Here is a 12,065-nt window from a genome sequence, read left to right as displayed (position 1 = left end):
ATTCATTTTAGTAAAATAAATAAATGACATGATCACTTCACAGAAGTGATTAAGAATCCCAGTTATAGATTCAAGTTTTGGTTGCAACCACTACTGGCAGAAGAAACAACAGGAAAGTAGTTCTTCCTACAGGGGATCTAAATATGCAGCTATTAAAAAAAAAAAAAGTAAGCTAGCTAAATTTGAGTTGAAAGTAATAAAATTTGGCAATTGTATATACGCAATACTGTTTCTTAAAATAGTGATAAAAGCTTTCTTTAAAGACAACATCGTCACCCACTGGGACTTCGGTGATTTGTAATCTAACAACTGGACTGTGGTTCACTGCTATAGAAAATTGCTTATGGTACAATCACTGCTAAGAGCCTGATTCTGCAATGAAGTCAAAAAGAAATTTACCATTTATTTCAACAGTCACATGACAGCCCTCAGTATTGCAGCTACATGAATGAAAACACTACTTTGGTTAAAAAAAAAAACTCTCACATAATCAGCTATAATGAGAAAAAGAAATAATTCCTTCGCCTCCTTAGCTTCAGTGGCAACCTTCCGATTGGGAAAGAGCTTTGGTTTTTCTCATTTGGAAATCCCCTGCCAAAGAGAGAGGCCTCAATAAAGTACATGTCATTGCTCTTGACAAAACCTTTCTATTTTACAAATGTTAAGGAAAAACCTGATGCAAGCCCTGGATGCAGCCTACAGCCATCCTGACGAAGACCAAACTTCAGGAAACACCCAAAAGCTTGTTTTCAAAGATGAATTTATGATCCTTCTCACACATGTATGTGGACAGAGGAACTAAAACTGAGAGGGTTTACCTCCAAATTCTACGGGCTTACCAAAACCTTTCTCAGAGCCAGATCACTTGAGCAGTCAGCCACCCAGTCTACCATGACAGGCTGCCAGCACAGTCCAACTTATAAGGAGCAGTCATCCAACGGGATACTTGGTACTCACAGCAAAATATGAGGTAGTTACAAACCTGTCCACAGAGCCTTTTGTCAGCTGTGGGCTTGACTCATCTCTTCTGAAAAATCAGAATGATGCGACAAGTTAAAAGACCAAAACTTTGGGGAAGAATTTGCCTCTGTAATTTATAAATGTTGAACCTCTGAGGAATCCTTCAGATTCCAAGAAGAAAAGTTTAGTACACCTCAGAAAAATACACCTGTGCACTAATAAATAACCAGTTACAAAGTCAAGAGAATAACAGCAAGTGAGTAAGGAAAGGAAAACCTTATTATGTTTGCTGAATTTGGAAATGCTGCACTTCCCTTCTGTAAGTCTTTACCATTATGTGATCCAATAGGGAAAAAAAAAAGCTGAATTCAAGCTTTGCTTTCTCGTACAAGACCAGGGCAAGTGCTTGAGATGTAGTAACACAACACATGCTACCACAAACAAAATCCACACATGCTAATGAGATAACGGGAAGTAAAGACAGTGATGCTACAAAACAGCCAGAACAGCAGGAATCCTAGTCAGCTACATTCCAGACACATCACCCTCCTCCCTTAAGTTGAATAGAGGATCACCCTTTCTTACCTGAGTAACATGCTTTGAAAAGTGAAGTCCAAAAACAATTGTATTATGATGTTACAACACTGAGTACTTCCTGTCACAACTTTCTTACCAGAGCATCCGTACTTACAAATGGCAAATCTGGAAGCATGCACAGTACTGAGTGAAATCTATTTAAAATGCATTTTCCCTTCCTGAATCCTACATTCCTTCAAGAGGATGCTTCCATGCCTCCTCTACCATCAGACCATGAGTTTCTGTGGTCCAAGGCCTACCGCCTCTGCAGTAATCTGCAAACCCATTTGAATTCCACAGGGGTAGGCACAGGTTCTCTCTGAAGTTAAACCACCACAGACGCACCTGTTTAGATTTCACCTTTGAAACACCCCACTTTCTTGATGGCTTGTCCCCTTTTCCTTTTGTGAGGAAGCCAAGCTGTGAATTTCCCTTCAGCCAGAGCAAGGCTCAAACCACAGAGATGAATTACAAAACAGAGCTTACCACGAGCTGTAAACACAGCACAGTGCGTGCCCGTGGCACCAAAAGGCAGAGGCTGCTCTGCCGGGCAGTCTCGCCCGTGTGTCACCGGGCCGGTTATCAGGGTCCCCGGGGCGCTCAGAGGAGCTGCCTCGTTACCTCCTTCCCTGGCCCCCCTGTTCCCGGGGGGCTGCTCACTCCGCAGGTTTGTTTTGCCACAGAAATCTCGCGCACGCTGGAAGAGGAAATCGGTTCTGTTCCGACACCTTCACACAGGGCAGGGAGCTCCGCAAGCCCCGTGCCCGCTGCCGCAACCGCACCGGCTTCCACGGAGCGCCCGCCGAGGTGAAGCCCTGCCCCGGTGACCTTCCCCGGACCCAGCTGCGAGCAGCCGTGCACCCCGCGAGCACCGCGGCTCGGCCCCCGCCCCGCACAACGGCCGCCGCGGCCTGGCCTGGCGCCGCCGAACCCTGCACGACTAACGGCCGGCACGGCCCTGCCGCCGCCGCGCACCTGCCGCCCGGCGGCCTCCCCTCCTGCCCGCCCTCCCTCCCGGCTCCGGGCCCCGCAGCCCTCTTCGCCCCACAGCTCGGACAAAGCGGCCGCAACGCACCTGTTCCCGAGGCCGGGGGGCTGGCGGAGATCTTCGCCATGCCCACCCCCATCCCTTTGCCGCTGGCTCCCCTCCGCTCCCGGCCGCCCCGGGCTGTACGAGCTCCCGCCTGCGAGGGGTCCCTGCGCCCACCACCCGCTGAGGGACACAAACTCCGCCGCCGCCGCGCGCCGGCTGCATCCGCAGCGCAACCAGGCCGGAGCGAGGCACTGGGGCCCTCGGCCCCCGCCCGCCAGCACCGTCACCCGCCCCGCCTTGCCCCCGCGCCGGGCGCTCACCGTAGAGAGGCGCGGAGGCTTCTCCCTTCCTGGCCATCGTCTCCCGGTGCCCCCGCGCCGGCACGGCCTGCGGCCCGGCGCCGCCGCCCGCCGCTCAGCGCGCCCTTTGTTGCCGTGAAGACATGAGAGGCGGCAGCAGCCGGGCAGACCCCGCTCCGCTCGGCTCAGAACACCGCCCGCGCTAAACCGCCCGTCCCGACGGCTCCGCAGCTGACGCCTGCGCCGAGCCCGCGGGGGCGGTGCCCGAGCCGTGGGGTGTGGGAGGGAGCAGCGGCATCGCGCCGGGGGCGGGGAGGGGGACGGGACGGGACGGGACGGGACGGGACGGGACGGCGAGCGCCTGACGGGCTCCGCGACGGGGACGTCTCCATCCCGGTCGCTGCCCCCCGGAACGTGACCGCCAGCAGCTGGAGCGACCCCGGCACCGTGACCCCGTCAAGGGGGACTCTCTCCCCGTCCCCACCCGCGCCCCGAGGCTCAGTGGCGGGTCGGGAGCAGGCAGCCGGTCCTGAAGCCCTTCGCCGCCCGCCCTAGCCCCGCCGCCCCGGAGGGAACCTTGGAAAGCGCCTCCCGTCGCTCCCGGCGGAGCTGTCCGGGCCGCCCGTGCTGAGCCGAGCCGAGCCGCGGAGAAGGACCCGGGGACTGCTCAGCGGGCCAAGCATCTCCGGTCCCCTCCCCCCCCCGGCCCCCCCCTTCACCAGGAGGAACCGCAACACTTTGGTCCGGGCTTGATAGGAGCATTCCCATGATCCCGTCAAAGTACAGCTTCGGTGCTGACAAATACAGATGCTGGCTATAAACTTCAGTTGTCAGCCTCTTCCCTGTGGGGCAATGGCCACTTAGAGCGCAGTTTGATTGCTGACAGTGACGGCCCAAATCATTGCTGCAGCAAAAGGACACTACATTGAGATGTGTCGTGGTTTAAACCCAGTCAGGTAATTCGTTCGCTCACTTCCCCCCCTTTCTTGCCCTCCCCCTGCTCTCGGAGGGACGGAGAGGAGAATCAAAAGAATGCAACTCCCACGGGTTGAGATAAGAACAGTTTAGTAACTAAGGTATAACACAAATCACTACTGCTACCACCAATGATAATAATGATAAAGGAAATAACAAGGGAACAGAATACAACACCTCACCACCCACTGACCGATAACTCGCCCCCCAAGCCCGACCAAGCTCCGACCGATACCTCCTCCAACCCTGCAGTCTCCCAGCCCTTCCGGCTAACTCCCAGTTACATCCTGGGCATGACGTGCTGTGGTATGGAATACCTCTTTGGTCAGTTTGGGTCAGGTGTCCTGTCTCTGCTTCCTCCCAGCTTCCCCTCCTCCCTGGCAGAGCATGAGGCTCACAAAGTCCTTGGCCAAACCAAAACATCTCTATCAGCTCTGTTCCCGAGCCGAAAGTCAAAACACTGCACTGCACCAGCTACCAAGGAGGAGAAACATGACTGCTACTGCTGAACCCAGGACAAGATGTCACACTATGATTTAGTTTGTTGCTGGGGAAACATCAGAAAAGTCCAACACAAGATGCAAAATCTTGTCTTGAAAAAAAATTGAACTAACCCGTTGTAATATTTGACAGAAGATGTAGGCCATCATTTACATGTTTACACAGGAGCAATCTGAGAGAAAAGTACTCCAAGTCTTGCAAATAAGGGTAACTTTTCAAAAGCTGGCTTACGAACCTCAAAAGCACGCAAGTATTTTATTTATGGCTAAATTAATATGCATAGATCATGAAAGATGCTAATATGCTGGTACTGAAACATGAACCAATCACACATATATCAGAGGCAGTGAGGGTGTGTGCCTCATCCAGTCAGTGCAGCACCAGGTCTTACAGAGCCAGCTGCCTTTGCTAGGTTTAAGGAAACCAAACCAGGCACATGTCACACCTTATCCATCCCTGCAGAGGTCTCAGTTCAGTTCAGGCCAATTGCTCTCGTACTTACTTCAGTTCACATATGCAGCTTTGTCTGCTAGTACTGGAAGTACTTGGGTGCAGTTATTTCCCTTCTGCATTCAATTGGGAGGATTTATTTGTCTTTATAACTTTTAAAATGAGTAGTTGCTTCTTCCAGCTACCCTGTTTCATCAGAATACTACCCAGGCAGAAGTTAATGCATTCTGTGCATCCATGGTGGTTCACAAAGGTAAACTGGAGTTCTTTCCTAAACCTAGTCCACCTACCCTCTTAAGCCACTTCCCTGGTCTAGCTACCCAAGATACCTGTCATTGTTCTGGGAAAAAGATCCAAAGAGCAAACACCTCCTGTATCAAAGGGATGACATACTTTGCTATCTAGAGAAATCCTTATTTCATCTCAGTTTTGATGACAATTCAGACAATCTCACCTACAGAAAGAAGAGCTTCTTGTGTTAGAGATTGAGTCAAACAGGAGAAAAGCTGTGTAGGACAGCTCTGTAAGCACCAGGGTCGTGGGTTGTCTTCTAGCTCATTCTGATGAGGCACTGCAACCTATAAAGCAGGGCAGGATGGGATTTGCTGGTCAGAGCTGAAGTTGAATTATCAGGAAGCATCAGTACTATCCTACAGCTCAGTACTACTCCGTTCCCTTGGTGCAGAGCAGTATCTGCATATAGCCTACTTTCAAGAACGGATATTGGAATCTCAACAAACTGAACCATAAAAGCCATAGGTAATGGAGTTTATATAGCTAGTCCTACCAATACATATATAAACAATATATATATCTATATCATAAGTAGTATATATAACATACTGTTGCCTCTATTGTGTGTGCATATATTTTTGTGTATATACAACATTATACAGACTATGTAATACAGTATTTATATATTGTAGGCAACATATGGTATATTTAACATATATGCTATATAGAATATATGCGTATGTTATATGCATTATATATAACAGAACATACATGTTCTACATGTACGTTCTGCATAGATATATATATGGGTGTCCTGGGTTCAGCAGTAGCAGTCATTTTCTGTTTTCTGGCTAACAACCAGAAATGAGATTTTACTTACTCAGCGTTTCTAAGTTCTAGGGAGAGAAAACCCTCACGTGCACTCAAGCAATTTTTTTTCTTTTCACTAGGGTTTATAGGCCAATATAAAATCAGGATTCTTAGATTTTTTCAAAATAATAAAATCATACATAATATTAAGAAGTTAGTTTGGAATCCTCCAGGATAAGAAGTATCTTTTGACTTGGTTCTAACCATCAGAACCAAGGAATAACTGAAAAATACACTAAAAAAGAAAGAAAGAACTTGCAAATAAGAATTCAATAGGTTAGAATAGTGCTAAAAATACATGAGTTAGAGTTTTTCTGGTAGATAGAAGGCTATGTAAAGACACTGCTTTGAGACATAGCAGATCATCTTTGCATATTCATGTTTTTCTGAAGGGCCTGAGAAATGGTGAAAGGAAGCCAGCACGTCCAGGCAGAATGAAAAGGGCAGTTGGAGGAATCATTTGGTAAGTTAAAGCTGTGCTCAAATGAGCAAATGACAAAGGATCACACAAGTTGGCAAGTTAAATGTGAAAGCACGCTAAAGCAGGCCAAAAAAAGAGTTTGAGCGTTAATTTGCAAGAAGTGCGGACACTAAAAATAATCCTCTTTTTAAAAGCCAAGAGCAGGAAGAGCACATGCAGGGCAGATCTGGTATTCCCCTCAAGCCTCCTATGCACATACAGACTTGAGGGTGATAGACATTTCTGAAAGTTTTGAACATATTTCTGATGAAAATCCAGAAAAGTGGAGACCGATAAACCTCCTCTTTGCATGCTGCAAACAGAGGAAGCTACAATCATGTAGACAGGTTTGGAACATATGATATATTGGGAAGTACATTTTTTGTAAAGAGAAGTCAGGGCTCACAGAACTACTGGAGGCATCCCAGCGAGTCAGCAGGTGTGAAGATGCGGAATACAGCAGGTCTTCAGGTTATCTGGATTTCTGAAAACATTTTTTGAAAACAAGGTGCCTCATCAAAAAGTCTTAAATAAATTGAGCCACCATAAAGAGAAAAGAAGTCTTTTTATGGCTAAAAAACGTTAAGGGGTGTTAGGAGTGGCTGTCACCACTTGCAGCTCCAGCCCAGGACCCCTGCCCAGCTGCTGGAGCCCAGGCTGGAGACCCAGTGTACCTGTCCAGGAAGAGGCAGCACCTTCTCATGTGCAGGATCATCCAGCAGCAAAGCTGAGCACACGTCCTAGTGACCCACATAGGACACTGACTTGGCCAGTCACAGGCACTTCCACAGGTAAAGCATTGCCTTCAGTGGTATCTACACACAGGACCCACACCACACACAAGCACTGAAAGCTACTCTTGAGCTGGCAGAGACAGGTCACTGGTGCAGGTACACACACGAGGCTCTCTGGATACACAAGCACATGTGCACATCCATGGTCCCTTTTATACCCCATTCTGCCTATTCCTCCTTTGCTCCTCCAGATGCCCTTCCCCTGCACATTCCTTCATTAGTTTTCATAGCTCCAGGGATCCCTTTCCAACATTCTGGACCCTCAGGTTTTCATCCTCATCAGTTGCAAAGTCTCAGTTTGCCTATAGTTTATTGAGAGCCAGTTTGTTGCTTGTCTTTGTCAGTGTTGTGTTTGCCTGTCAAGTTTGTGTCTCCATGTTTTGTTTATGGCTTCCCACTTTTTCTTGCTATGCCATTTGACAAGAGACTTGGTCAGATAGTCCTACTGAAATAAATGTCCCCATACCCATTAGTGCGACTGAGCGGGTTTATGTCTCATCACTGCCTACCTTACCATTTGTCAGTCATGTCTGTGTCTTTTTTATGTTCTTGTTTATGGCTTCCTCCTTTTCTTCTTCCCCCATTTTGCATTGAGGTTCTTGACCAGATACCCCCAAAGGGTCAGACACTTCCACACCCCACAAACTTAACATCACTTAAAACTGATTCTAAAGTTCTATATGTTCCATTTTGTGATTTTGTGCCCCCCTTGTCTCACTTTACAGAAATCTTTCAAAAAACTTTTAAGACTAAACAATACTGTGTTACAGTGATGGGGTCCCCCAGGGAATCTCAAAGACTAATGTGCCAGGACCATTGCTGTTCCAGGCACTCATCAGTGATCTGATAAGTGAGAGGAACACTGGAGTGAGAAATTTTGCTGCCAATGGTTATGGGACTGAAATAATTTCAGATAAGGTCAGGGCAGATAAATGTAAAATGATACAGACAAGGGGTGCAGAGAAACACTCGTACACAAATATACGCTTTGAGTTGACCATTACAACCCAGGAATTGTATTTTGTTATCATAGATAATATATGAAAATTTTCATTTCAGTATTCAGAGGTAGTAAAAAAGAACAAAAAAGTACCAGACAAAAAGAAAGTAACAGAAAAGGAGAACAGAACTAATACTCTCATTTTTCTGTAAGAACATGAGCCACTTTATGATTCTGATTATTTTGCCACAAAACAATGACGTTGTAGAAAGTACTCAAAGAAGATTATTCAGCTTGGAAAAAAAATAGCTACAGGGACATCAAAACATTTTTCCCTTAAATCACTGACACAAAGAGGATGGTTAGGGACTGACGGTCCAGTGCCTCTTCCAATTCAAGCAGTAGGAACACAAATGAAGGTAATAGATGGCAGACAGAAAACAAGCAAACCAGTGTTTCTTCGTAATGTAAGAAACTAAGCTGTGGTTCCCAACACATTCAAAAGCAGCTGGTCAAGTTAATGGAAGAGACATCCATGAAGCATTATGAAATACAATAGCATCACCTCCAGCTCAGGAAACTCCTAAACTGGAAAATTTTTAGAGGGTAGAAAAAAATTGGAGAAAGAAAAGGGAAGGGAAGGGAAGCGGAGGAGAGGAGAGGGGAAAAGAGGAAGGGAAAGGGGAAAGCAGAAAGGAGAATGGGGAAAGGAAAAAAGGGGAAAAGGAAAGGGAAACAGAAAGGGGAAAGGAAAGGGTACAGGAAAAAAGGAAAGGGGAAAAGGAAAGGGAAGCAGAAATGGAAAGGGAAGCAGAAAGGGAAAAAGGAAAGGAAATCACTACATTATTGGTAAATGCTATGATCTTGATGCCTTCCCTAAGCATTCTTCATTGCAGTTCTGGTGTCCCCAACACAAGAGGGACATGGAGCTGTTAGAGCAAGTCCAGAGGAGGCCACGAGGATGATCAGGGGCTGAAGCACCTCCCTTATGAAGGCAGGCTGAGAAAGTTGAGGCTGTTCAGCCTGGAGAACAGAAGTTGTGTGGATACCTCAGAGCAGCTAAGAGTGTTTGAAGGGGGCTACAAGGATACTGGAGAGGGACTTTTAATCAGGGACTGTAGTGATAGGACAAGGGGCAATGGGTTCAAACTTAAACCTATCTTAATCAGGTTAGATACAAGGAAGAAGTTATTCACTGTGAGGGTGGTGAGGCAATGGGAACAGGGCGCCCAGAGAAGCCTGCCCCATCCCTGGCAGTGTTCAAGGCCAGGTTGGACAGGGGTTGGAGCAACCTGCTCTAACGGAAGGTGTCCATGCCCATGGCAGGGGATCAAAACTGGGTGAGCTTTAAGGTCCCTTCCAACCAAAGTGGCTGGGATTCTGTGATTACTGAATTCTGTCTTCAGTATGTGGGCACAAGTTCTGTCAGCTGTTATGGAAATTGAACTCGTCATTTAAGGCAGAACTTACTTTGTGTTTTGTCATTTGCTGCACTTGCTAAAAATAATTATACAGGTTTTACTATAAAATTAACGTCTATATTGTATCTTACATCGATACTCATTTACATGGTTAAGTTCTTGTATGCCATTAAATGTTAGCATTGGTATGGCCTTGCATAGTCACAACTGACATTTTGTAATATAAACGTTTATTGTAATCCAGCCTACAAAGGTCTTTCTGCGGCGCCCCCTCCTGTCACTGTGCCATTAAAGCTCTGCTTATGTGGAACTCGCCGTTACATCGGGGGGGGTTGCCAGAGCTACACACACTGCTTTGGCAAAACACCTTTTTAATGACTTTACTGCTCTGGTACCTAACCTACAAGCATAAATACGTTTAGGAGATTGCAACTGGGTATTTATTAATACATGATTCAACAAGGAGAAATGTACCAAACCACATAGCCTCAAGATATTTTTAGCTGCTAAAGTGCCTGCTGCAGCACATTTCAATATGATAACTGAAATTGATTTAGTGCTAAAATGGCCTAGATTCTTCTTTTTTTTTTTTCACGCGGACAGGCCTTACCTCACTTTACTATTTCAATGATGAACTTGTCTCTATTTCACACAACTAAAAGCCATCGCTGTCTGGGTAAAGCAGTTAGTCCTGAAAAATTTTAAAGGAAATTTCAATATACTTTGAAAAAGACAGGACAGGTGATCTTTAAGGCATGGTTCAAAAGCCACTTTCTGAGCTTTCCACTGACCTTTTGCATCTTCGGAGGTCAAAATCATTACAAGATGCAAGTGAATGGTTTTTATTTGTTCTCAAGCCCTGTACACCTGTGCTTTCTTTTTCTTTATAGTTCATGTTAGATAGTCACAGAAATGTAACTCAGTGTGGTTTTATTATACTAAGAAGAAAATACTTGATATGTTTATATATAATAGTCAAAATAAAAGCCTCCAAAACTTTGAGCAGATATGGCTTTGTAATTAAAAAGACTGAAAATCTGAAATTAAGTTTGGGATATGCAGGAATCAAACAAGCTAAAAATATACTTGAAGATGTTTTAATGCAAACATCATATTATCTTCCTTTTTAGGTAATTCAAAGCTTCCCATATAGGCATCTTCCTTTTTTTTTTTTTCCTCCCTTTTCCCAGATACATTTATTGCTTTAAAAACCTTAAAAAAGCTAAAACAATTAAAAAAAATTACCCCCCTCAAAAAAACCACCCCCCCCAAAAAAAAAAAAAACAAGCCCAACAAGACAAACGGTGCATTATACAATTTTTACTGTAGTAAAAGTGATCAGAGGAGTAAGAAATGTGACAGAGTACTAAAGTTTTGAGAAGATAAAAATACAGATGCTGTATTTCTTGCTTCTCTGAGAAAGGCTAAAAATGCTGGATGCATCTAACCGGAACTTCCATCTATTGTCACTCCTTATGTAACTAACTCTGAGCCTCAAAGTTGAAGTGGTTCAGGCTTTGACAGAGAACCTTGCCATCTTTCACACCCCTCTCTTCCCAAAAACTTAGCAGACATGGACCACTGGGTGGAGGTCACCCATGCTTTTAATTTTCTGTCCAGACTAGCAGGATAAAAGCTCTGTTGGCAAGATATTGTCAAAAACAATCTCGTTCATCTACCTAAGATGTGAAGAGAGGTAGTGCAAAAATGACTGAAGGGAGTGAAGAAACGTGAGCAAGGGTATGGCTTCATTAGCTGCATTAACTAGTGACCTTAATCAAGACTTGGTTCTAGTACCTTATCGCAGTTGCTCCTGTCAGTTAGCAGAAATGCCCTTGAATACCGATCTTGGCTCCATGCACTCTTTCCCTTCTTCTTTCTTTAACCTCTACAACACTGCAGGAGATAACAGATAGTTAGGAGCTTTTTAATAGAGAGGCTTGCATCCAGAAATTACATAGACACCTGTCTTCAGAGGCAAGCAGCAAACTTGCAAAGGTGCTTCTAGTGCAAGGCAAGCCTGGAGAACAGCAAATGTTCCAGTTTGTTCCTGGCTCAGTTTCCTCAGCTGGACAGTTTCAGACAACTATCTTCCCAGGCTCTATCTACACAAACAGTTCAGTTCAGGTAAGGAGTGTAGTTCTGAGGGGAATCTCCCAATTGTCCCCACTTACTGAACATTATTTCATTCACAGAGAGATTTCAAAGCATATTAACTGAATTTTGGATGAAACTATCTGGAAGACCTGACCTAGGAGTGCACCTAATGTGCCCCAATGACACACTAGTAGGTACTTTGTGTAGCTCAAAGCAAAAATCCTACAAAACACTTATCATGTCTTGAATACAAGCATTTCACACTACAAATCCAACAGTATTGGTCTGCATTACTTCCTAATGTCCATATTCCCTCAGTGGACTGATTTACTCAATCTATCAGCTTTACAGATGTCCTGAGCCCCATTCCAAGCTGTCTCTTCACCACAGTGCAAAAAAGAGCTTATTTACTTACTGAAGGGTTATGGATCCTAATCTCAAAGGCATCTAGAAAT

At 45.5% G+C, this 12,065-nt stretch overlaps 1 protein-coding gene across 1 annotated transcript in view; it reads right to left on the bottom strand.

The window, feature by feature from the left end:
* Positions 1 to 2,716, bottom strand: part of SLC44A5 (solute carrier family 44 member 5) — a 77,075-nt gene extending 74,359 nt beyond the window's left edge. The window contains 1 exon segment of the mRNA XM_057407145.1: positions 2,612 to 2,716. Coding sequence (XP_057263128.1) covers positions 2,612 to 2,663 — 52 coding nt within the window. The 5' untranslated portion in view covers positions 2,664 to 2,716.
* Between the last annotated feature and the right edge of the window lie 9,349 nt (positions 2,717 to 12,065).

This window comes from Pezoporus wallicus, unplaced genomic scaffold (assembly GCF_028554395.1).
Source record: "Pezoporus wallicus isolate ANWC-B61680 ecotype Strahan unplaced genomic scaffold, APGP_CSIRO_Pwel_v1 contig_8805, whole genome shotgun sequence".
NCBI lineage: Eukaryota > Metazoa > Chordata > Aves > Psittaciformes > Psittacidae > Pezoporus > Pezoporus wallicus.
The sequence above is the reverse complement of the archived record's forward strand: the minus strand, read 5'-3'. Positions and strand labels throughout refer to the sequence as shown.